Source organism: Zootoca vivipara, chromosome 1 (assembly GCF_963506605.1).
Source record: "Zootoca vivipara chromosome 1, rZooViv1.1, whole genome shotgun sequence".
In the NCBI taxonomy this organism is placed as follows: Eukaryota; Metazoa; Chordata; class Lepidosauria; order Squamata; family Lacertidae; genus Zootoca; species Zootoca vivipara.
The window spans coordinates 60,446,118-60,470,910 of NC_083276.1; the positions used below are offsets into that span (position 1 = coordinate 60,446,118).

At 41.8% G+C, this 24,793-nt stretch overlaps 1 protein-coding gene across 1 annotated transcript in view; it reads left to right on the forward strand.

Moving 5' to 3' along the window:
• The window catches only part of GAS2 (growth arrest specific 2), a 124,835-nt gene that overhangs the window by 65,108 nt on the left and 34,934 nt on the right, over positions 1-24,793 (forward strand). Inside the window, exons 5-7 of the mRNA XM_035117548.2 lie at positions 10,078-10,141; positions 13,161-13,305; positions 20,677-20,784. Of these exons, the coding sequence (XP_034973439.1) occupies positions 10,078-10,141; positions 13,161-13,305; positions 20,677-20,784 (317 nt within the window). The remainder of the gene's footprint in view (positions 1-10,077; positions 10,142-13,160; positions 13,306-20,676; positions 20,785-24,793) is intronic.

Genomic DNA, 24,793 nt, shown 5'->3' on the forward strand with positions numbered 1-24,793 from the left:
CACACAAAGCTGGGGTTGACAATTCAACCCATGAGGTAGATGCAGACCAGTTAGCAACGTGACAGTTGTGGGACAGCCCAGTTGTTACCGCAATGGCAGCTCCACCCACAATCTGCCCTGTCCCTGATTTGGCATCAGTGGGGCGACGACTACCTGTGGATGAACCCAGTCTGGTATTCTATTTTATCACAGATTGGTAGGCCTATGTGACTTTATGTTAGCAACAGGGGATTTGGCAAACCAGCTCAATGTAGTTCCCAGTTAGAGTTATATGCCCTTAGAAAATAATCCCTTTCAGAAGATGCAACCAGAAGAATGTACCTCTAGAGCAGTTCTAGGGTTGTTTACATTGTGAGAGACACAGTCAATTTGCTTTCAGAAGTTCTTTCTTTGGAGGTTGTTCATTTGTGTTTATTTTCACTGGAAGAAGGTATTTTCGATTCACTCCTTTGCTCAGTACATGGGGTTATTGTCGGGTCACACTAGGAACGCTGCCTGTTGTGTAATGAGTCAGAGATGAATCAGGATTCCTTTTTATCCAGGGTGCTTTTTAATTTGAGTTGCACCTTGAGTGTATAAAGCAAGTCAAGTTTGAAGCAAGTTCAAGAGGTACCTTGGGAAGAGTGATAACACAAACAAGCTCTGTGAACCGGGTCAGTTTTCTTGTGGGTGTTGTAAATGTGCTGCTTACAGGCCTCTCTGTCTGGAAACAGGCCTTGCAGCATTTGATTTTCATTATGTTGAAAAAAACCTCTAGTTCACATTATTTTAAAACATTATGGCGTGCCCTGTGGGACTTCTGATTTGCTTCCTTTGACAGCAACCCCCTCCCATGTTTTTGAAACCCCTCTCAGGTTTTTTTTTTTTTAATGCTTGCCATGGTATCTGGGAAGCTTCTCTTTCAGAAACACAAGTACCAAGCCCCCTTGGGGACAAAGCACTAGTCACACATTTTTTGGGGGGACACTCCATTACATTTCTTTTTTTCTGTGAAAGAAATTGTGTCCTCCCTCAAAGAGGGCATGTGTTGCGGTGCAAACTGGCAACTGAACCCTGTGTTGTGGGTGGGTTCGATTGGATAGCCACGACACCCGATTGGTAGGTCCCTTGATGCTGGGCTGAATCAGGCCAATGGAACGCTATCCAAACCGTTCAAGGGACCTATATATGCCCATGCACGTGACTCAGAGCTTCCTCTTTTGGTCAGTGCATCGGAACATCAGCAACATGTCCACTGCTAGCCAAAAGAGAGAACGATCTTCAACGCTTACAGTGAATCTGTTTCCTTTATTCCCTTAATTTCCTTTCTCCTTTAGTCATTTCCTCCATAGTTAATTCCCCACCTTGCCTTCCCTTGTTTTCCCGCTTTTTTTCCCTCAAGGGGCTTTGGACCCTTGAGCCGGAGCTCGCTGCTGCCTTGCTTGCCGGACGGCTGCGTTTACAAGCTTGCTCCGCTTTTCCTGACCTGCGGCTGTAGCTTCGGGGTTCGAATTTGCTCACTACTCAGACATCATGGAGAGTCCCCTCTCCTGGTGGCTGCATCATTTTGGTGTCAAGGGGCTGTGGGGAATTTCGCCAGGCTTGGGAACCCCCCCTTCTTTCTTGCGCCAACACGTCCACCATGAGCGGGACAGTTATCCGTCACCCGGGCATTATCTATCACAATGTGTCCCTTTACAGGCTTGGTGGGGTTCATCTGTCTGTGTCTGGGAATGATTTATGGCTGACCTCCGTGTCACTGGGGTTACGGGATTGGTTACAGGTGTGAGTGGTTGGCGGAGAGCGGATAGGCTCTAATTCAGGTGATAGGGATGGGGGAACACTTTCGCCATCCCTATGTGAAGGGTATTCCATTAAAGGAATGCAGGGACTCAATGGTATGGTCAACCCTGTGAGGGGTTGTGCCCGTGCCTGAGTCCAACTGGGTGGTGGACGTAGCATGTCCCTATCCAGGTGTTCACCCTAGGCTGACCTATGCTGGTGCCCTGGGTCAGTGCTACCTGCAACGGTGCAGGGAGCTAGTCAAACCAGAGTGTTGAATAGTGGGAAAGATGGACGAAGGACATGGCTCTGTTAGATTCACAGCTCTTTATTACAGCAGTTAGAACTGCTCCTTGAGTCTGACTCTCTGCAGCCCAGCTGACTGCTTTATATAATACTAAGTAACTTGTAACAGTAACAACTTCCAACTAACTAACCAATCAGTGAGCGACAGTCCTCAGTCCTTCATTTACATACTGGTGGCCCTGAGTGAGAACTGCAGCCAATCCTAATACATAACACAGAGCCTATGCAACAACTCACCTGATGTAATCAATAAAGTTGTGGCCTAAATTCTGCCAAAAACCAAACCAAAAATTTGAGTCTTGTCTGAATTTATTTATAGGGTGAGGTTTAAAGGTCTAAACACGCAAATAAGCAAAATGTGCTATTGCTCTTCTGTGATGTGGGACAGAACTGAAGTTCTGTGTCCTGGGATAGTTTATTGGTTCATTGCATTTGCAAACTTACTTTACTTATATTGGATGGGGCTCTTCCACTTCACAAAGAGGCCTACCCCACCTGTGGAAGTTTTCTGTTGATATTTGCCCAATACAGATGTGTACTTATTGAAAATACCCCAAGGTTTATATATGTGGTTGTGAATGCAATGTTGTGGCAGCGGGAGGCCCCATTAGCTAAAGTGGTACCTCAGGTTAAGAACAGTTCCAGGTTAAGAACAGACCTCCAGAATGAATTAAGTTCTTAACCCAAGGTACCACTGCAGTAAATATTAGAGGTGTGCAACTGCTTTGGGCACAGTCTGAATAACACGGAGGACTGAGGTGATTTTACCCTTTCTGGAACTGAATTGCAATGTAAACAAAACACTCCAAGTTGGATCAGTTGGCTCCTCACAAAGCCTTGTACCTTTCTGTCTCTCTGTTTATCTATACTCTCTTTCTCCTGTTTTTCTGTGTGTCTATTTTTCTACTCTAGGTCCTTGAGCTTTGCAAGAAGAGAAACTGTCAACATGCTGATTTGGAGCACTGAAGAGCTCTCAGTGCTTCTTTGTTGGTGTCAAAGCAGAGGACTTTTTTTAAAAAAAGTTAAAAGCTTAATTCAACTTTAAAAAATGGGCACAGAGTTGCTTAAGGGGGAGGGGGATCCTCTGGAGCTCTTCAGCATGTAAGGGCAGCCCCACCTTGAATTGTCTTACTATGGATTATATTATATAGGAAAATGAATCCCTTTTGTTTCCACTACAAAGGCCTCTGGACCTCCAATTGGCCCATTCCTAGGATCCCCCAGTGAATTATTTCAGGGGGAAGCAGAGGAAAATGCCCTGGAGGTAGAAGAGGGGAAATGTGTAAAGTCCATTATCAGCAAAGTGCATTATGCTCCTTCATGGGAGGCAAACCAGACATGAAGGGCAACAGAGACTTATTGGCAGGCCTGTCACGATCCTGCTTTGGTTAGAAAGCCATGCATCTCATTCTGTGCTCCATACCTTGCCTCCTTATCTCTTGGTGAACCTGGTCTTCTGGCTTGCCCATTGCCTCACACCCCGCCCAAGATGATAAGACGTTTGACACACCAAAAGTCCTTAGTATAACCTAAGTGGCAGATAGATCAATGACTGGGTCTTCTGAACAATTCTGAAGTCCATTATGGGGCTTTTCCTGAGTATCTTCCCATTTTTTCCTTAAAGGGATGCTAATCCAATCTTTAACATGGACACCTCAGTAGTTTCTGATGACTCAAATGTGAGTCAGACATCTGATCCAGTGCCTAAGTGAATAATGCAAAATTCTAACAGTAGTCTACATTCTTAAAATAGTTCTCCATGGACTGCTTCATGCAGCCAAAACTCCAGGTAACCACAATAGGAGTGTTTTGACAGAGGACAAATGGGTGTTTGCCTTCCTCACTGTATTATTGAGATCTTCTGAGCTATTCATTTTCGATGAATATGACTGTCCTATATTATTGAATGGTTATAGGATCTGGAAGCCATGAACACGCTTCACCTCTTTCTTCAAAGACTCCACGCAGCAAGAAAAGGGTTTGCCTTCAGTTATGCTAGCATGCTAATATGTGTGGTTTGTTTTTTGGAGTGTTTTGACATACACGGTATATCTTTCCACCCTCAGTGCTTGTGACACTAGCGTACATACACTTATGCATTTATATGACATACATAGGTGTGTGACTGACTTATTTTGATGCAACACATGTTCTTAAAACTTAATCAGCTTTAATCTTTAAAGCAAGCCACTAAGTGGTCTTTCGTTTTAGCAATAAAATGTGGGAGGAAATAAAACAGTATTCAGTTTGGTATACATTAACTGTTAAATTAACTCCTTTTTGACCCATAAAACCCACCAGCAACATATGGTGACCGACTGTGGGCCTGATTTTCCACAGTACCTGGGAGTGACTATGTGTGGTTTATAGGTTTTCTTTGACTTATGAATCACATGTTTGCAGCAGTATATTATATTCACCCTTTGTTTGGATACTCTGGAATTTTCTGCATATTCAACTTCTTGATTTATATTGCTTTAAAAATTAAAGATACTGGATAACTATATTTACATTATTCTTTTATGTCCTAAGAGACAAAGGCCCCAATCCAGCTGAAGGCGTTTCTGATTGAGGCTGCAGTCTATACCCATATACATGGGCAAGTCTCATTGAACTGAATGGGCCATACTGAGGCCAACTGAACAAGTTAGTTGTGTAGCATAAGTTCCACTGCTGTTATGATTCAGTTGGAATAAAGTGAAAAATACATGTGAATTTTTCGGACTATTTGACTGACTACATCCCACTGCCCGTTGCATCAGGAAAAGTTTTTTCCTCTCTGTCTGTTCCCCCCCCCCCCAGTTTGTTTAAAATATCCACATTTTTGTATGTGATTTGTCACTTTGAAGATTTTAAAAGCATTTTTGTATCATTCTGTTATTGCATCAATAGTATTATTTTTGACAAAGGTTGTGCAGTTATGAAAATCAATCTTTTAAAAAAAGTTCTACGATTCTTACTATGCTCACTCCTACTTTCAGAGAAAACTAGACAATCTGTCGGGGTCAGATATCTGTGTTTAGTAATTCTCACTAGATGATCTCTCTCAAATCCACATAGAAGCTGGTAATTTAGATTTCTATTTAGTAGTGAAATAATGGAGACTGAATCACAGTAAGCGAGAAGCAATATAAAAATGAGGAGTGTTAAAGGTGAGGACCTGGAATAGCACACAGTGAAAGAAGGGTTAGGTTGCCATATCATTGGCAGTAGAAGATTGCCACACAATTTTACTGACGTTGGGGGTGTAGTGGGTGGAAGAAAGGGCTCAGTGCATGAAATTTTTAGAAAAATTTCATTTGTAGCAACTCCATTAACATTAGCAATGTGTGTAGGATGAGCGAGGATCAATTAAGTATTGGTAAAGATTGGGGAAATATCAACTTCAGAAATATGATTTGGGAGTAGAAAAACTACACAAAGTATCCTCTATTTCAGTGTTTTTCAACCTTTTTTGGGCAAAGGCACACTTGTTTCATGAAAAAAATCATGAGGCACACCACCATTAGAAAATGTTAAAAAAATTAACTCTGTGCCTATATTGACTATATATAAAGTAATTCTCCCACGGCACACCAGGCAACATCTCGCGGCACACTAGTGTGCCGCGGAACAGTGGTTGAAAAACACTGCTCTATTTGCTGCCTTCTTTATTTTCTATCTTCTGGGTTGTATCTTAGACTTAGAAACACTGCCCCCCCCCCAACGTCTTCGCCTCCCTTTCCTCCTTCGCAAACAGCTCTGCAAGTTCTTCTCTGACTCACATTATCCGACCAATCCATTCTGAACAACCTTAGCAAAACCTTTTCCTTTATTGCCACACAGTTTCCCCCAAGTGCATTCTGATCCTTCCTCCTGTTGACACGTCCAGATAATATAGATTCCTGAAGAAATACAGGCAGGAAAGGAAACTTTATTTTCTGCCTAGCATACTGACGCTAGGTGAAAGTGCAACCAGGAGGAGTTGTAGCAGCAGTAGTAGGTAATCCATAGCTGCCAAGTTTTCCCTTTTCTCACGAGGAAGCCTATTCAGCATAAGGGAGTTTCCCTTTAAAAAAGGGAGAACTTGGCAGCTATGAGGTAATCTTCTTCTCCAACACCACTATATAACGAAGCTTAGGACTATATTTAGAAGAGGCCATGTTTATGACAACGATTGCTCCAGGGGTTTGCTTGAAATGTATTCCACAGAACCTGCCTATCAGTGAGTGTTAAAACTTTTACGGATAAAAATGTCACAGTTGGAATTTGCAATGTGTGCAAGCAGTCCAATGACTTGTAATGCATACAGTACTATGTTAGTCGTACCTGATTACTGTGTATTAGGATAAAGGATATTGATTGAGTTATAGCAGAGATGGGAGTTCTATGGTCTTCCAGATATTGTTGGACTTCACTTCCCAATAGTCCCAGCTAGAATGACCAATGGACAAGGATAATACCACTTGTAGTCCAGAAACATCTGGAGTGTCACAGCTCCCCATCCCTGATTTACAGAACACCTTGGATTATTAAAAGCAGTGTGTATTCTATATCTGTAGTGGCCAACCTTCTTTACAACTAGGCAAACAATAACATGATACTGTTATTGCACACTATAGTACATGTGCAGCCCTTTATGCTTTGGCATGTTTTTAACCACTAGTTCACTTGCCTGGAGAGCAGGCAGCAACATAGTACTGAAAAGAGGCAAAAAGGAGTGTTATACACAGCTGCCATAGCCAAGCTTTGGGGCTTACCTACTGCTCTCCGAGAGAGCGGCAAATTCCAGCTGGCACCATTGCTGCATGCTAAACATCCATGTTCACACACACCTTTCTGAACATGTTAGTTTCCTTTTGTTTATTTGTAAAAAGAATTATCCTGCTTAATATAACCCCCCCCCAAAAAAAAACCCACCCCTCTAAGTGTCTTACATGAAAACAATAACAATTCGTCAGCATTCAATAAATTATCCTAAAAGCTAGATAAAATTCAGTGGGTGGGGTAAGTAAATTCTGTGGAGTAATATTATTATGAATATGCCATGAATCAGATTGATTTTACTACAAATTCTATGTTTATTTGGACTAATTCAAATGGCTCAGTCCCATGGATTTCAAAGGGACTAGCATAGGCATTAACTAAATGACTCATACGAAATGGTTAATGCAGACTGATTCTTGGGGAGAAATTATTGTAGGCCGTAAGTGTACACCAGCTGCACCAGTGTGCATGCGAGGGGGTGGGTCGCCATCTAAAATATGATGAACTCTTAAGAAGATGCAGGCTTTGAGTAGTGTGTCCCATGTAACTCCCTCATTACATTAGCGTTGGCATTAGTATGGAACCAATAGCAGTGCTATAGACCCATGATGATGTTGGCAAATGCATGTGCAAACAGCAATTCTGTTTCCAGAAAAGAATTCAGTTACACTCTGCAGCACTTATTGTATCATTTAGAACTCCTCCCTCCAAGTTTCACATGCATACCCCTGTCGGTACTGACCTCAGGAATGCTAGCAATTTTGCTTTTAACGTATCAGCATACTCTTATCACTTCACCAGATACTTGGTATTTTTAAATAGTTGGTTAGTGCCTGCATTGTCTCTCATGCTCTAACAATGATTTCACTCTCTCACATTCTTCGTCATGAAATGCATGAAATGTGTCTGGAATATGTGAACCAGCTGCACAGCAGCACATTCCTTTTCATCAGAGAAGCAAAGCTCTGGCAGAAACTGTCTCTCGCCTGTTCAGTTGTCTCATCATTCTGCACTATGTCATGTCTTCAAATGCGGCATCATTAAAATAAATTAATAGGACACGTCTGGATATCTCACAACAAGTTTCAAAACTTTGTGGTTTCTTGTGGTGTGATTGCTCCAGCGTATCAAATCTTGTGGAGTTCAAACCGTGGAGGACTATACCTATGGATGAACTCTTACTTTAGTAGATTTAACCACACAAGTAAGCATATCTAATTTTTTAGAATAAATCCCCCCATTTGTACCTGACCATTGTGGGATGGGAGCCACTTGATTTCAGCATGGTCGTGCGTCACACCACAGAAGAAACACGGTTGTTTGATATGGCACACCACACCCTTTGAGAACCACTGCATTACACACTAATAATGTGTGAAGGGACTATAGGTGTGTGTGTGTGTGTGTGTGTGTGTGTGTGTGTGTGTGTGTGTATTTCCCCCTTGCTAGAGCATTTTGGTCAGACAATGCAGTGGAGATATGAAATATTTTTTATATATTGCTGTCTGATGATTGTTAAAGTATTGCTTTTCAAATATTGTCAATTAGCTCCATCGATGAAGAAGTTAATAATGACTCTTTCCCTTGAAATCTGAATTTGGTGAATTACCTGAAGGATATACATGCAACCAGTTGTGCATATTTCAAATGATTACTAGCATGTCATATGAAGTCCAGATTTTCTCTCATTATTGGGTTCCCCCAAGTGTAGGATGATGATGATGCTAATAATAATAATAATAATAATAATAATAATAATAATAATAATGTCCTTAGAACACCAATTTATTCTCCATAGACCCCTAAAGCACCTCTAAGATGATAATATATCAGCTACTTGTACAAGTTGTTGATTAAGAGTTGTACCCAATGCCAGTCCTACGCAGACTAGACCCATTCATTTCATTGGGTCTATTTTACATATAAATAAACTAAATTGGCAAAAAAATTATTCATTCAATACATCCTATCTTTAATATGCTTCCTTTCTAGTTGAGTGCCCCCAATATGTTTTTAAAATGGCCTGTATTTGGTCAACCATAAATCTGAGATAAGGATACTCTGGGGAAATCTGTGGCCATCCAGATGTTGTTGGACTTCCATCATTCCTGCCTATTGGTCATGCTGTCTGGGACTGATGAAAGTTGAGTTCAACAACATCTGGAGGGACACAGGTTTACCATTCTTCCTGTAAGCATTTCTTGCGGATATGCTAGGATTGTTTGTTTCATGCAGATGCTAGCTTTACTTTTTTATTTGAGTGAATATTAGATAAAGAGATTGCCCCCATGCTTCTAGCAACAGACCAAAATTCTACTGTCTCATTCAGTTTAACACGCAGTACCCAAAAATGTATATATCATCAAATAAATATTATTTGGATTCAAGAAAAAACAATTCTGCTGAGTGCCCCAGATATCTATTGATGTTCAACAACAAGTTTAGGTTGCATGTGGAAAGAAACATTGCCTGTTCAGAATATTTTTTCTCATTATTATCTTTGATGCAATAAAAATAAATAAATGGGGTGTCAATTCTGCTAATCCCACCCTGCCTCAAAATCTTTTATTATATTAACTCATTCTGAAAATATAGCTTATAACAGCCTTTCTTTTGTCTTAAAAACATCTTTAAGGAATCACCATTTTTTACTTTAAAGAATCTTAATAATATGATTTTATGTATTAGCTAAGCCATTGGACTGCATTCCTACACCCATTTATCTAGGAATGATCCTAATTAATCTCAGTTGAATTCAGTTTCGAGTAGAAATGTCTAGGATTGCACTGATAATCATCTGCATAAATTTGCATAAGAAATAAACCATAGGGACCATATCCGCAGCTCCCCTGGTGCAGCAGATTTCTGTGTGTGCAACTGAACTTCCTTTCCCTCTCCTGTCCCCAACGAGCACTCACACTCTTCTGGAGAAGAAGGGGGGCACATGAAGAGAAAAGGGAAATTATGCACATTGAGCCTTAGATACAACTCTAGGGCTGGAGGCAAGAAAGAGGACTTTCTAGGTGAAACACCCATGTGTCTCATCAAGTGTCTTCTTAAAAGAACCACTCTCACCTCTGTACGAGAGTAGAACTACTTCTAAGATAGCAGCAACATAGCCATTCTTTATTTGATTGTGTTTCTGTGTCAAGAGTTCAGGGCCGGGGCCTTGAGGTTCCGGACCAGCAAACAGACTGGTACATTACTCAGATACATAAAACATCTCTTTTGTAAGTACTTTCTGTCTCTTCTTATTTTTTTCAGTCCTCCACAAGCAGCCCAGAGAAGTGTGCCTTTGTTTGCTCGAACTTGGACGGATTGCTGCAAGGTAGGCAGAAGTATTTGAGGAACTGAGCAATATTTGCATTTTCGACAGCAGCAGCAGCTATTGAGAAAATGATGGCTTCAGCAAATTTATATTGGCCACGATCAAGACAGATGTCCACCCGAGGCTGCACAGGAGCTTATTGTGGACAGTTGTTCAAGCAAAAACAATCAAGCCTCCTTTAATATGGTTGTCTGCCATCTTTAAACCAAGGCAAGGAAACCAGTATGAAAACAAATTAAAATTAGAGCAGGTCTTTCCAAACCAGATTATTTTTTATTCAAGCTGAAACATTTAATAACTGATGCTGTTTTTGCTATATAACTGAGTCAAGTTCTCATTCCATTGGGATGATTGGGCTGCTGTTGATGTGTAAATAGTAACAAGATGATGATGATGTTGTTGATGATGATATATTTGGGTCATCTGAAATAATGGATCAGTCATTGTTTGTGACCAGCCAATGTCCTTACCACTCTACTAAGTCATCTGGCACATATAAGAGAACTCAGGGGACAGGAAAGCCCTATCCCTCATTTCATTCTCTGAGAATCATGCTGCTTCTGAGAGTCTTGAAAGCATGGCATGAAGTGAAATACTGGCACCCAAGTTCCCTTGTGCATAAAAGGTGGTTTACAAAATAGCATTGTGCTATCAGCCATTGAAAGCAACGAAGAACTGACTGATCTAATTGCGTGAGATGAGTAGATGGATTTTGCGTTGTCAGTTCGACGTCAAAATTACATTTCCTTTTAGTGCTTCTCCCATATACAATCATGTGTGGATTTAGTTCTACCAAGTTAAAGGAGCTGGAAAAAGTTTGTGTTTTGTTTCTGAGAAGGAAGGATTGTGGCTGGACAGCGGGGGAAACATTTAAATCCATCTACTCTGGAGTATGAAAAATGTGGTAGGTCAGATTGTGTAAAGATGCAGGGGGGGGAAGTATCTGCATTCCTTAAAAGAGCACAAGAGCTACATCTGATGAGTAAGGTTGCATGCAGGTGTAGAGCCAGGGCCCAGTGGGAACTGAGTGATTTACAGCCTGTCAGCATCTGCAGACAGACAGGAAGTCAATGGATTATATATATAGGTGTTTGCGCCAGCCTGGGCTGATATTTCATTAAACAGAAGGGACCAGCTAGCAGCTACTACAACCCAGTATGATTTCACTTGTCGGTTTCTCTATTTTTCCCCTCAAGGGTCAAAAAACATGTTCATAAAATTTGAACCATAGTGGTAGCAATCCTCTCTGCGCATTGAGTCTTTTGTTTTTATACCATGGGAGGTTTCTCATGTCCCAGCAGAACGTATCTATTTTCATTGTTTGAGTAGTTTATTAAAAAAAAATTGGGCAATGGGGGTATAATTTTAAAATGTAAGAGATAGAGTGCTAGTTTTGGACAAGAGGACCCAGGCCTAATCACGTCACTATTTTACAGCTTAGTATCAGAGGGTTGTAGCTAAGGTTATAAAATGCTATGTTTTCTCCATCATATTGGAACATAGGAAGCTGCCTTATACTGAATCAAACCATTGTTCCATCTAGCTCAGTATTGTCTGCACTGACTGGCAGTGGCTCTCTAGGATTTCAGGCAGGGGTCTTTTTCCAGTCCTACCTGAGGATTGAACTTCCACATGCAAAACTGAGCTATAGCCATTCTCCTGTTGATCAAAAAAGAACATTCCCTTCTTGTGCCCCCTTTCCCCCTTTTGTTTATGATTCTGGGCACTCAATCAGAGAAAGAACTGTAGCTCAGAAAGAGAAAACATGTTTTGACTGCAGAAGACCCAGAACTCAATCTGTAGCATATCCATTAAGCATTAAGCAGCAGGGAAAGACCTCTGCCTGAGTGTGGACAACCAAGGCTCTGCCGGTCACAGTAGGCAATGCTGGGCTAGAAGGACAAGTAGCTGGTACAAGGCAGCTTCTACAAATGGAGCTACAGGTGTCCGTTGAATTTTCTGCATTTCCCTTTAACTGCTCATGCACATGAGATGAGGAGACTCCCATGAAGAATCTGTTTCCCCCCCCCTTTCTTTGCCTCCAGAATATCTTTTTCTACTGCTGCTGTAAGTTTTCACTGGTTTTCCATAAAATAGGAGACTGTCTAAAAGAGAACCTGCTTCTGTGGTGTGGTAGCCTGCTAGCTTTATTCAAATGTAATATAATCAAAAGCTGTAAAAAAAAATGCTAGTCAGAAAGACTAGCCAGTGTGGTATACAGGGTGGACTAGGGCAGGTACCCCCAAACTGCAGCCCTCCAGATGTTTTGGCCTACAACTCCGATGATCCCTAGCTAACAGGATCAGTGGTCAAGGATGATGGGAATTGTAGTCCAAAACATCTGGAGGGCCGAGTTTGGGGATGCCTGGACTAGGGCCTGGGAGAACCAGAGCTCAAATCTCCACTCAGCCATGAAGGCGCAGTCACTGTCTCTTAGCCTAATTTACCTCAGGGTGTTGTGCTGATAATATGGAGAGCAGGGAGGACCATGTATGTCACCTTGAGCCACCAACATTTCTTCAATGAAAATAGGGACGTCCCATTCCATAAGGATAATTTTACTATTTATACCCCACACATGCTATTGGCTTGCCCTAGCACTCTGGGCAGCTTCCAACATATATAATAACATAATAAAACATTAAACTTTTTTTAAAAAAAAATTCCCTATATGGGATTACTTTCAGACGGCTCGGGGTTGGATAACTCCATACCCTCCAATGAAAATAGGGACACCCTAAGGAAAAGCGGGACATTCTGGGGTCAAATCAGAAACCGGGATGGCTTCTCTGAATCAGGGGCGTCCCTGGAAAATAAGGACACTTGGAGGGTCTATTAGAGCAAAGAGCGTGCTCCAAGAGTGTTGCTCGGCTCTAATACTGGAGGTAGGGTAAAGCGTGAAATCAAATACTGTTATAATGATTTTAGTTTTTTTACACTTTTCATAAGGCAATGTAACTACTATTTGTAACCTGTTGGAACTGGTTTTGTAAGCACTGGTAACCTTCTGCATTCAAAGGTTTGGCGTAGAGCCTCCTGGATTAATAAAACTGGAGAAAGAGATTGAGCAAGAAGAAACACTTTCGACCCCTCTTCCGTCCCCCTCCCCGTCCCCCTCAAAGTCGCCTGGCAAAAAGAGCACAGGGAAACTTCTGGATGACGCGGTAAGTGTGCATCAGCAGGCCTCATGCAACACACCTTTCTCGACAGGTGACGGGCAGGGAGTCTCCCTCTCCCACTCTTGGTAAGGTATAGCGATGCACTGGATAAAAGAAGGGTAACCATTAACTATCCTCTGTTTGAAGTAACGTCTGCTCTTCAAGAAGTTAGTTAATAGCACTTGTTATGGAGTGGTTTACTGAGAGCTAGTCTGGAAAGGTTACGGTGCCAACTCCCCATCTATTAGTTTTTAAAAATAATTTTTATTGAATTTTCAAATTATAACAACAAATTTTCCACAAATCTTAATTGAATAATTTATATTTCCATATTTCTCCCCTCCCCCCTATTTGGCTTCCCCCGTATTTCTATATTGATTTATTAAATAAATTCAATACCCTGCTGATTTTGCCTCTTACTGTATATAGTTGTGAAAGTTTAGTCAAAACCTGCCAATGAGTCCAAATCTTTATACTGTCTTTTTATATAGTTTATAAATGGTTACCACTCTTTTTTGAAATCAATGTTGTCTCTTTCATGTATCCTCTCTGTCAGCTTAGCCAGTTCCGCGTTGTCCATAAGCTTAGCTTGCCATTCTTCCTTTGTTGCCATTTTCTCTGTTTTCCCTACTTGTGCTAATAAAATTCTTGCTGCTGTTGTTGCATACATAAACAATCTCCAATTTCCCTCTCTTATATCATGACCTGACATTCCAAGCAGGAAAGATTCTGGTTTTTTAACAAAGGTTTTCCCCCCAACTTTTTTCCAATTCATTATATATCTTTGGTGGGAATGCAAGAAGGTTAAAGAATATTGGGAAATGATATATAACCAACTCCCCATCTAAATGGCACTATGGATTTTGAACTGGGATTCTTTGGAGCAAGTCACAGCCAGTACAGTAATTTCTATTCCTCACTTACATACTTCACTAAGGAAATTCAAATTCTATGTGCAACATGTTATGCAGAAAAGTAGCATTTGTGTAATTTTGCGTGCTTTTGATATATATATGGTTTGTAGTTTATTTTGTGCAAGGATATACGGCAAGGTAAGCAATGGTATTTGGAGAAAATGGTGAGGAAAGAAAAATAAAGCAAGTGAAAATGAAGAACCAGTTCAGCAGAGAAATAATATGGGATGAGGGACAGAAAACATGACTAAAAGCCTTTTTATAATAGCTTAAAGTGCACAGATGTTCTACCATGTGAATACTGAAGCCTGTGAAAGATACACCATGCAATGGGTTGTATCTGGCTGAATCATTCTCAAAGTAGACTTGTTGAAATGAGTGGCCTCAAGCTGGCCATGTTTAACTTAATTCTGATAGATTTTTGTGGGCCTAGTCCATGAGTATGAATCAGCTGAATAAACCCTCTGGGTGGAATTCAATGTCACACCTTTCCAATCGTTTTGTCTGTGCAAGCGTTCCAGCTTGCCAGATGATACAAATCCCCCCTCCTGCCATGTGCTGTTCAGGCAGCTTTCCCAACTCTGCCAGAGCCAATTTCAGGAGGTATGTGGGGGCTTTGGGGAAGGAGGGGTTCTGCTGATGCGGCTGGTTAGATGAATCTCCCCACCCCAAATCTCTGAACAGTGAGGGGATCCGTGGGTTCCAGGTTTAGTTTCCTTGGAATGAAGGTCATCAGAGACTATGGTGTCTTTAGGATATATTTACACAACCTGAGCATAAGATGGAGGGAGCATAGCATTAATACCCCAAAAGATCTTGCTCAGGCATCCCCAAACTGCGGCCCTCCAGATGTTTTGGCCTACAACTCCCATGATCCCTAGCTAACAGGACAAGTGTTTGGGGAAGATGGGAATTGTAGTCCAAAACATCTGGAGGGCCGAAGTTTGGGGATGCCGGATCTTGCTTTTCCACCAGTCACAGTTTTGTATGTAGCACAAAGCAAATATGTCTCTGTGTCTAGCTTCCAACCTGCTTTCTCCCTAGATCACCCACCCACTCTTGCAGTTGTTCCTCTCTACCTAGCAGCTAGGTGTGGGAGTGAAGGCCCATCCATTTTTTCCATGGCACAGAGCAATTTCTTTGGTTACGTTAATCATGGTGCTTAACTAGTTAGTCGCAACCATTGCCTAAGGAAAGGGACTGGTTTGGCAAAGATCCACAGATCCGGGAACCCAAGAATTGGAAAGGACTCTGAGAATCCCTCAGACTGACCATTCAGACTGATAACAATACTGATATATGCTTAAAACACATACACATACACACATTGCTGTAAGGCAGTGCAATTACATGCCAGTGTGTGAACACTTGAAGGTGGACCAACCGGAAGACTAAATGTCACAGGTATTGTGATATAAGAGCAGGGAGGTGAGGAGAAAGGAAGGTCGCAGAGCAACTTTAAAGGTAAAGAGAAGGAGCCTGGATCTGGGAACAGAGGAAGGCTTAAGAAGGGGGTTTAAGAAGGGGCATTACATGATAAGATCAGATCCATATTATGAATGTGACTGGCTGCGGCTTCAAAGTCCCAAGCAAATATCTTTCCAACCCTGCTACCTCAAATGCTTTTAACTGGAGATGCTGAGGATGATTGAACCTGAGACTTTATGACTGCAGTTCATTGGTGCATTTAACCTATGCAGTAACATTCACTTTTCACTCTTTATGGAAAAATTACAACGGACCTGAATAGGAACAACCAAGGGTTAAACAGGAAAGTAAAAAATGTACTCTAAAAAAGCACTTGTTGCTATGGCAACTCCTATATCACATGGTGGATGTGCCACCTGGGAGTTACAAAGCGCTCCTTGAAAGCCCCTGTGCCACTCCTGAGCTACAATGAACAGATGGAATTTGGTGTATTTAACAGTGCTTGTGAAATGTAATTTGCTGAAATGCAAACTTGGTTAGGTTTAGCATCCCTCCCTCCCCTTCCTGGTTCTTTAACTCCTCAAAGTCTTTCACTGTGGCTGCCAGAGAAGCACTGAGACAAAGCATAGAAGAGGTGACCGCAATTCCTGTGGGTGAAGAAAAAAGGAGAAAAAAGAGCTTATGAAGTCTGATTTAAGTGACCCCCTTTAATTTACAGAATATCAGCAAAACGCAAACACAAAACTATTTTATAAATTCCAACAAAGATGTCTCTGGTGTAAATTAACATAGGTGAAAATTTTACAGCAGCCTCTACATGCTTCAGGCACAAAGTTACAGCAAGACTGAATCCCAACCTCCAAAAGGCATCTTCTTTCTAGATTTCCTCACAGTAATATTGCTGTGGGTTTGGGGAAATAACAATGACAAGAGCAGAGTGAAAGTCTTCATGCTTTGTTTGGTTTTTACTTTCTGTTGCTCTTCTAAGGCAAAATAGCAATAGGCAAGCGGGAAAAATCCTCAAGAATTGTTTTGATGCTGCTACAATAGTGGGTGAGAGAGCCCCCCCCCCCCCCGCTTCTCCGTCAAAGACCCTCCAGCATGTAGCAGATCTTTGTTGGAAAACTGATCATGCAGAGACTCAGTTCATGTGTTTTCCATCCTTTTGAGGCTAGTGAAATTAGGAGGACTTGGGAATAGGAATGATTGGAGGCTCTGGTTGGCAATGGAAGCTATTTGAACAGAAGGAGGGGCTCATGCAATCATGCAATGCCATTTCCCTTTGAAAAAATGTTGGATTCATATGTCCAGTTTAGTATCATCAAGAAATTCATCAGGTTGATTAGCTGAAGACTGAAGAACACGTGCCCCCATTTCAGTGTCTGCTGTCTTAAGACTTTGTACGATGAATGTGCACATGTGTCCATTTTAAGTACTAGGTCTGGAACAATTTTCTTCATTGCTTGGATGTAATGGGGAGGGGAACCAGGCTCAAATTTTCAAGTGTTGAAAGTTCTTTGTTCAGACCATTAGAAGGAATCCAACATAGCACTGTCTGCATGGCATCCAGAGTGGTCATGGGCCCCACTTTACAGAGGATATTCCTCTATTTTGAAAGGTTGCCAGAGGACAATTCTATAATTGAAGGTGTCTTCTATTTAATGGCCATCCAGTCCAAAACTTAATTAAAGGCAAGAAACCAAAAGAAGGGAGAGCAGGAGACTTGAACTTGCCCACCAACCCGGTCAGCAGACTGAGCAGGCACACCTGTGACTGATGCTTTCCCTACTAAGAGATGCAGTCTATTTCAGTTTTTTTTAGAAAGGTATAGTAAATATTTCTGAATTTGTGTCTATAAACAAAAATGCCTTTTGCAAACTGGTGTCCTCATTTTGGGCAATGCACAACTGGCCACCCAATGTTCTGAACTCTCAATATCCTAGAACAGCCCACCTGCCTCCCATTTCTGGTTCAATCTAACAGAAAGAAAGAGCTACTAAGTCTTCTTTTAAAACATAAACTCCCATTTTGGTGACAAGACAAATACCTTCACACTTGAAGAGCCCAAAGTCAGTGAAAGCCGTCGGTGTTTAAAGCGAAGTCATGAATGACATCATGCACTACAGCTGAGTAACCAGACTTCAGCTAGGTAATGAAACTTATTAAATTTCGGTCTGAAAATCCCTGCAGGGAGTGGCAAACAGGACTAAGCAAAAGACATGCAGCAAATGGGTCAGTCCAGTAAGAATTGACATGTGCTTTGCTGCTCTACCTCTTGAGATATGACTGGCCCCAACTCTGATGCTAGTGGAAGACCTACTTATCCCAGCAGACATTTATGGTGATCTAATTATCAGGCAGGTTTTTTTTTTTTACTGTTTTGCTGCTACCAAATTGGTTGTGATTTTTGGCTTGTGAGTTTATGTGTTTTCCTTTTAAATTTTCATGATTGTATCCCACCCTGATATTGATGGGTAGTAGGTTAAAATATGTTGAATAAATAATAATAATTGTCAAGCACTCTTCATACATGCACAGTATTTTGATATTACAGGAAGGATAAACACTTTTCCCGAACACACAGAATTTCTATAATCTTTTGGAAAGCTATTAAAATATACAAGATAACATCATAATGTGACTTATTTGCTTGTAAACTTCACAGAGACATATGGTTGGCAATTGTCTGAGGCAAGATGCTGAACTAAGTAGCCTTTCGTCTGACCAGAAAGGCTTTCCTATGATCTGTGATGTTATAAATAACCCTTTCTAAGAAAATGTAAAAGTCAATCTTTCACCAGTAGTTATGCTAACAGCATCTTTCCTCTGCTCTCAGTCTCGCTTCACAGACTGTTGGCTTCTGAACTAGATCTCCAAAGGTCTCTGGGGTGGATGAAATCTTTAGAAAGTGTGCCTTGCATTTTGCTTCATTTGACACCAACACATTAGGTCAACTTTCCTCCTAGAGAACTACATTGTGTGGAAATTACTTTATGTGTGCACTTGTCAGTGTTAAGGTTAGATATAAAATAGCAGTAATACCTGAATGTCAAATTAGAGTTCACTCAACCAGATCTGCTCTTTGGCAGTGATGCCTGTGCTTCTTGCATTTCACCAACAAGTTCAAGATGTACTAAATGTTAATGCACCTTAACCGTATCTCTTATACCCTGTTTCCCCAAAAATAAGACATACCCATAAAATAAGCTGTAGCAGGATTTCTAAGCATTTGCGCAATATAAGCCATACCCCGAAAATAAACCATAGTGATAGGTGCAGTACTGGAGGGCACCAAGGAAGAGGCAAGGCTGGATGCGTAATAAAAAATAAGGCATCCCCTGAAAATAAGCCATAGTCTGTCTTCTTGAGAAAAAATAAATATAAGTGTCTTATTTTCAGGGAAACATGGTAGTAGTGGTTCCCAAAATGGATTGGTATGGGTGGATCACCAGACCAGCTTTCACAGGTAAAATGCAATGCAAATGAATCATTTGAGCAGTAAATGGAGAATACAATTAGCAGCTTTCATTCTCACTTCTGATTTACATATATATTAGGTTTATATTTAGCAAACACTTTATTTAAATATGGGTTTATATCAAAACATCTTTGATTTAGGCCACTCCAATACTTTCATTAAATTATTTTAAACATGATGCTGGCCACATGAAAAACACTTTCCCATGCTATATTATCCAGATCTGGCTTTCTATGTACATTAAGTTGCCATTCTACATGTGCTGCATTACTACACCAGCATAGGACTCATCATAGGAAGAATGCAACATAAAAGGATAACTTAAGCAGTAAAGGGAGAATTCAGTTAGCAGTTTTCCCTCGCACACATCACCACACCATCATCGGGCCCATCGCTTCCACCATTCCCTGACATGCTGCTACAGTATGTAAGGACAGCAACTCAATTTAAACTCGGCAAGCACTTTCCCCATGATGGTATCACATTCAGATTGTTTCTTTCACAACAACCGAGGAGCATAAAATGAGTAGAGCTCATAGACTGTGTCCATTATCAGCATTAATACTGCAGGGTACAGTGGCACACCCACAGCACCCCTTGGGAGAAGAACCTAGCAGTTTGCATGTATTAGTAGCAACAAGGTTATACAAGTCGAAGTTCAGGGTTTCCCAGACTGTAGGCTGGAACTTCATTGAGGTTACTCCACAGCGGAATGAGGCCTGGAGTCTCTGACTGCTGCTTGCTGAGTAACCTCAGAGTGAAGGTGATATGGTGGAAGAAGAAGCTGTGGTTAGGTGATTGCCTCCTATTGCGGCAGCCCTCTGTTATTGGAAATGATGGGTGTAAGTTTTTTGTAAGTATGGATTGAGTGAGGGAATGAAGCAGGTGGATTTAATTAAGAGCATCAGTGGAGTCTGGTGCTCACTGAAACCGGTAAGGAGGAAGCAGAGGAGGACTTAGGGGCGCGCGACCGGTTTCAGTTCACTAGGCACCGAGCCTCATGGGTGCTGCAAGAGATGCTGCAATTATGGTTTAGAATGGAGCACAGGAGGTTGGGGGAAGGTGCTGGATTTTGGGTGTTGCTCAGCATGCTTCTGAAATTTGAGCCCCCAATGTCTGCCACTGGAGGAAGGCAACTATAGAGCCAAGAAAAGGTGGAACTAATTTTGGTTTTGTCCCCATCCTTCTGCCTCCATTCTGAGTTCTACAAGAGCAACAGCGAGACTAAGGAGTTTGACAGACAGTGCCACCCCTAGACTAGTTGTAAATAAGGAGGCAGGCAGGTGGGGGCTGACTGAGGGCATTCTGAGCCTGGTGCAGCCGTGTCACAGTTGCTTGGATGGACCAGCCTCCAATGAAAAGCACCTACCTTTCTGTCACAGTATGAACACTGCAGGGTAGTGATGTCATGAGTAGAACAACTAAATGAGAAAGAGCAGCTGCTTGGTTTAGGAGCTGGGGGGAAAGATACAGTTGAATATAATCTGTCCTAATGGTACTGTAGTGCACTTAACACTTTAAAATGATAACTTCCCCCCTCTTTTTTTTTCTTCAAAGGTCAAACATATTTCCGAAGATCCTCCTTGTAAATGCCCTAGTAAATTTTGTGTGGAGCGTCTTTCGCAAGGAAGATACAGAGTTGGAGAAAAGATCCTTTTCATCAGGGTAAGAAAGATTTACTATTCAACTTGCAGAGTGACGTCTGGTAAGCACTTTACTAGGACATAATCTGAGGAATAAGCATTATCTTGCCATATACTTGTCAACATTACTGGATAGAGTTGTGCAGGGGCAGATTTCACACACCTCCATACATATGAACATCTGGCTGGGATAGATAGTTCCTGTAAATTAGATAGTTAAAGTGGTTGGTTTTTTTATATGCTGCTGATCTGTCTGCTTCTATCGTCATTGTCCAACCCCTTCCTAACAATTCTTTTACTGCCTATGAGAATGCAGCCATTATGGATTTGTTGCAAGAGACCCAAATCTCATTTTCATGGGTACCACTTCAGCTATGGATAATCACATTGACACCATACTCAAACTGCAGAATGGTATTTTCTCCTGCCAAGTGAATCTACTGGAAAATACACTGAACATTGCATGGAACCTGGTCCTGTGAGTGTCAAAGGCCTCACTTGGATAACACCTGGGATGTGAGTAATGAAGAATAATGTCTACCTGGAAAGCAGCTTGGCTACTGTTGCTTTCTGGAAGGGAACATGGTAGGGGTGAGGAAGTGGGGAGTTCAGCATTGATACAAATGCATTGGCGACACCAATCCTGGGCTCCTGCCAGTGCATTAGCACCATGCTCACCTCCCTGTTGCTTCCCCTCCCCTTTCTGATATGTAACAGCAACCTATCTGCAAAGAAAGCTAGTGTAGTGGCTCCCTGTCCCCCCATTGAGATGCTTCTGGTTAAACCTTCCCTCCTTGCATGTGACAGTCCCAATGAAAATGGGTCCACTCTTGATACTGAAAAGCAATGACAACCCAGATGTGATTGGTGGCCATGTGATTAAAGTAAAATTTAGACTGAGTCTATGCTGATGAAGAGGCAAGTTTTCAGCTCACTAAACACTTTCTCTGACCACTTGATAACCTTTCAAAAAGAGAAATATAGTATTTTTAACTGCTGAGAAGCTGTACTCCATGATTTAGAAATGCTGTCCCTAAATGCAAGGGCCCATGCACAATCTTGTTTAATGTGGGTAGTCACTTTCCTGTACCTCTATTAATTATCCATTGTCCACATGACGCTCTCCTCCAACCATTGCCTTCCCCTATGTTCCCCTCCCTTAAACTGGATTGTCACATACTAGGGATACTCTGAAAAGGAGAGGGTATGAGAAAATCCAGACTGAGGGAGGGAAAAGTGATCATGTTTCAGGGTTGACTTTGGACACTGAAGACTGGTTTTCTGGGTGCGACCTGGTGACTCCTGTATAAATCAGGCCCTGCCTCTGTTTCCATCTTGGTTGCATGCAAAAATAAGCCATTGATTTCAGCATGGTTGCATGAAATTGGATTTGTAAAAATAATTTAACAGTGTATTATTTGAGATGTCATTTCAGATAAGCTGAAACATGTTTTACAAGATAGTGCAGATGAGTAATGGGAGTGAAACTTAAGCCTTTGATAGATGACATGTCACCTACACCCATATGCCTTGTTCAAAAAGCGGTTGCATCTACTTGGATCTTGAATAGTCAAGTGGTTTGGGGAACTTTATGCTACACTTCTTAACAAAGGAACAGTTCCTCCAGTGCTGGTTTACTCACTTGAAGTCAGCATGAGTCACTCCCATATGAGTTAGAACAGGATTGGACTCCAATGCCTGAGTTAGGTCAGCAGTTCTTAAATGGTTTTTCTGTGATTTATTTCATTGGATGGAACTGATAGCAACTTAAGCAACTGCTGTATGCTAAGTCGAACCATTAGATCATCTAGCTTAGTACTGTTTATACCAGCTAGCAGCAGCTTTCCAGTTCTTCAGGCAGCGATCTCTCCTGGTTCTACTTGGAGGTGCCAGGAATTGAACCGGGGACATTCTGCATGCAAAGCATTACTCTCCCCCTGAGCTACACTCCTTCCATACAACAGAATGAGTTAGATCATAAGAACCATGGGCAGAGAGAACTTTGCCACCCCATCCTCCCTGTTCCCCTGGAAAGCCACTCCTGAGAATTAGAGGAGCTTCTGGAATGGAGTGTGATGAGGTTTGTTGCCTGGTGGACTATGGTCTCTTACATGCATCTCTCCTTGCTCCAGAGGATCCTCACCTTCATGAGAGGTGGTTTTTTGTGTGTATGGGGATTCAAGAGGCTGAAGAGGGGAGGAGAAGACAGGAAATTTCTCTTTGAAATGCTTTCAGTGGCTTGCAAATTTTGGAATCTGGCCCAAAGTTGGAGGTTTTCTCTATTTGAAATATTTAGAAAATCATTTGTGGGCCATAGGTCTGTTAGATCGCCAGTTGCTGGCTTACAGAGGTTACAGATGAATCTAACCTCTGTTTGTGATCACTCTGTTTGTGATTGCCATGGTGCTACTCTTTATATGAAGCAAAATTGGCAATAATTTGCAAGGAGTCTTTTTGTGGCCCCCAAACATTAATTGCTTATACAGTACCTTCTCATGCACATGCCATTTTTCTAAATCAAGAATGGCTAAGCTCACTTGGCCTGAAGACCACATTCATCCTTGGTCAACCCTCTGGGCAGCACGTGTGACTACCCACACCTTGCCATGCACAGGCGACACATGCAAGCTCACAAAGGTGCAGTGATCAGCTGATCTGTTTAAATTAGCTGGAAGCTGTTGTCTCTTTCTGCTCATCAAATGATTTACTTTGCTGACCAGGGAGAAGGCTATTTGCATCCTCATCAGGGCACCCCAGTACGATGTCTCCTTTATTTTCTTTCTTTCACTGTTGCCACAAAAATTGGTGGTGTCTTGGGGGATGCAGAAAAATTGGCTTGGGGGCTAGATTAGGACCCAGACTGGAGGTTAGCCGTCTCTGATTTAAATGTCTGAGCATGCTTAGGATTCTTCTCAGTCTGTAAAGCTAAAGGAGTTGTCTAGATGCTAACTCACATGCCATACTTTAGCAAGGAAAGGCAGTGCAGTTGCTAAGGAAACAGAGCAAGGGCATTTCTTTGGGGATGTACTATATTAACAGGGGGGTTGCTTGCCTTTCTGTTTTTCCAGAAATGTTGTTATAATGCCATGAAGACTGACAGCATTGAAATCCAATAAATAAAAAAATTACATTTACTGCACAAATAACCAGGCACTATAATAATTCTGAAGGGCTCCATTAGGTAGGTAAAAGATGAAAGAAAATATAACCAAAATGCAAGAGATATTAGTGTTATTGATGGTGTTTATTATGCATACAGCACCAACAGCTCACATGACACTTTACAAAGAGACTTAGGCCTTGTCCACATTTCTGCTTCTCCCCTGCTTAGAAAGCATGGGGCCATGAATTTTTCTGCTTGTCCCTTGCTACCTAGGTGTGAGTGTGAGCAATTTTGCCATTGCTCTGCTGCTTTTTCCCGGAAAACCCACTCTGTAATGATTAATCAGAACAAATGGCAACTTGCAGAAAACCTGATTGCCATTTGCTCTGAATCAGCACTAAATAATGGGTTTTCCCCGGGGGGAATATGGTGGGACAAACACAACTGTGGATAAGCCCAGAAATGGGACTGGAATAAAAGTTGGGGAGACAATGGGAAACGACAGATGTATCAAGAATTGAATATGAAGAAATGATGTGCCATCCACACACATACACATACATATGCAAGCAGAGGAATCCTAACCTGGCCTGCAGGAGGAGGAGGATCAGAGCAGTGGTGCCACCCCAACATCAGAAACTGTGCTGTCTCCTGCTTCTCAGAATGGGAACTGGTGGTGAGAGAGCTTTTAGGCTTGGTTGCTGCTGCTGCACCAGCCTCATGCCTACTTGGAGGTTGTGGGTATGCTGCAGTGGAGTCCTACTGTCAGCACCATCTTCTCTGCTGATAGAGGGCAGCAGAGTGGGACCTGCAATTCATTTTAACTCCCTCCACCCCTGTCATCTTTTGGAGGAACTAGATATAGAGGAAGGGGTTAATTTCCTCCACCTCATGTATGAGATAAGCCAATAGGTGCAAGTTGAGCCAA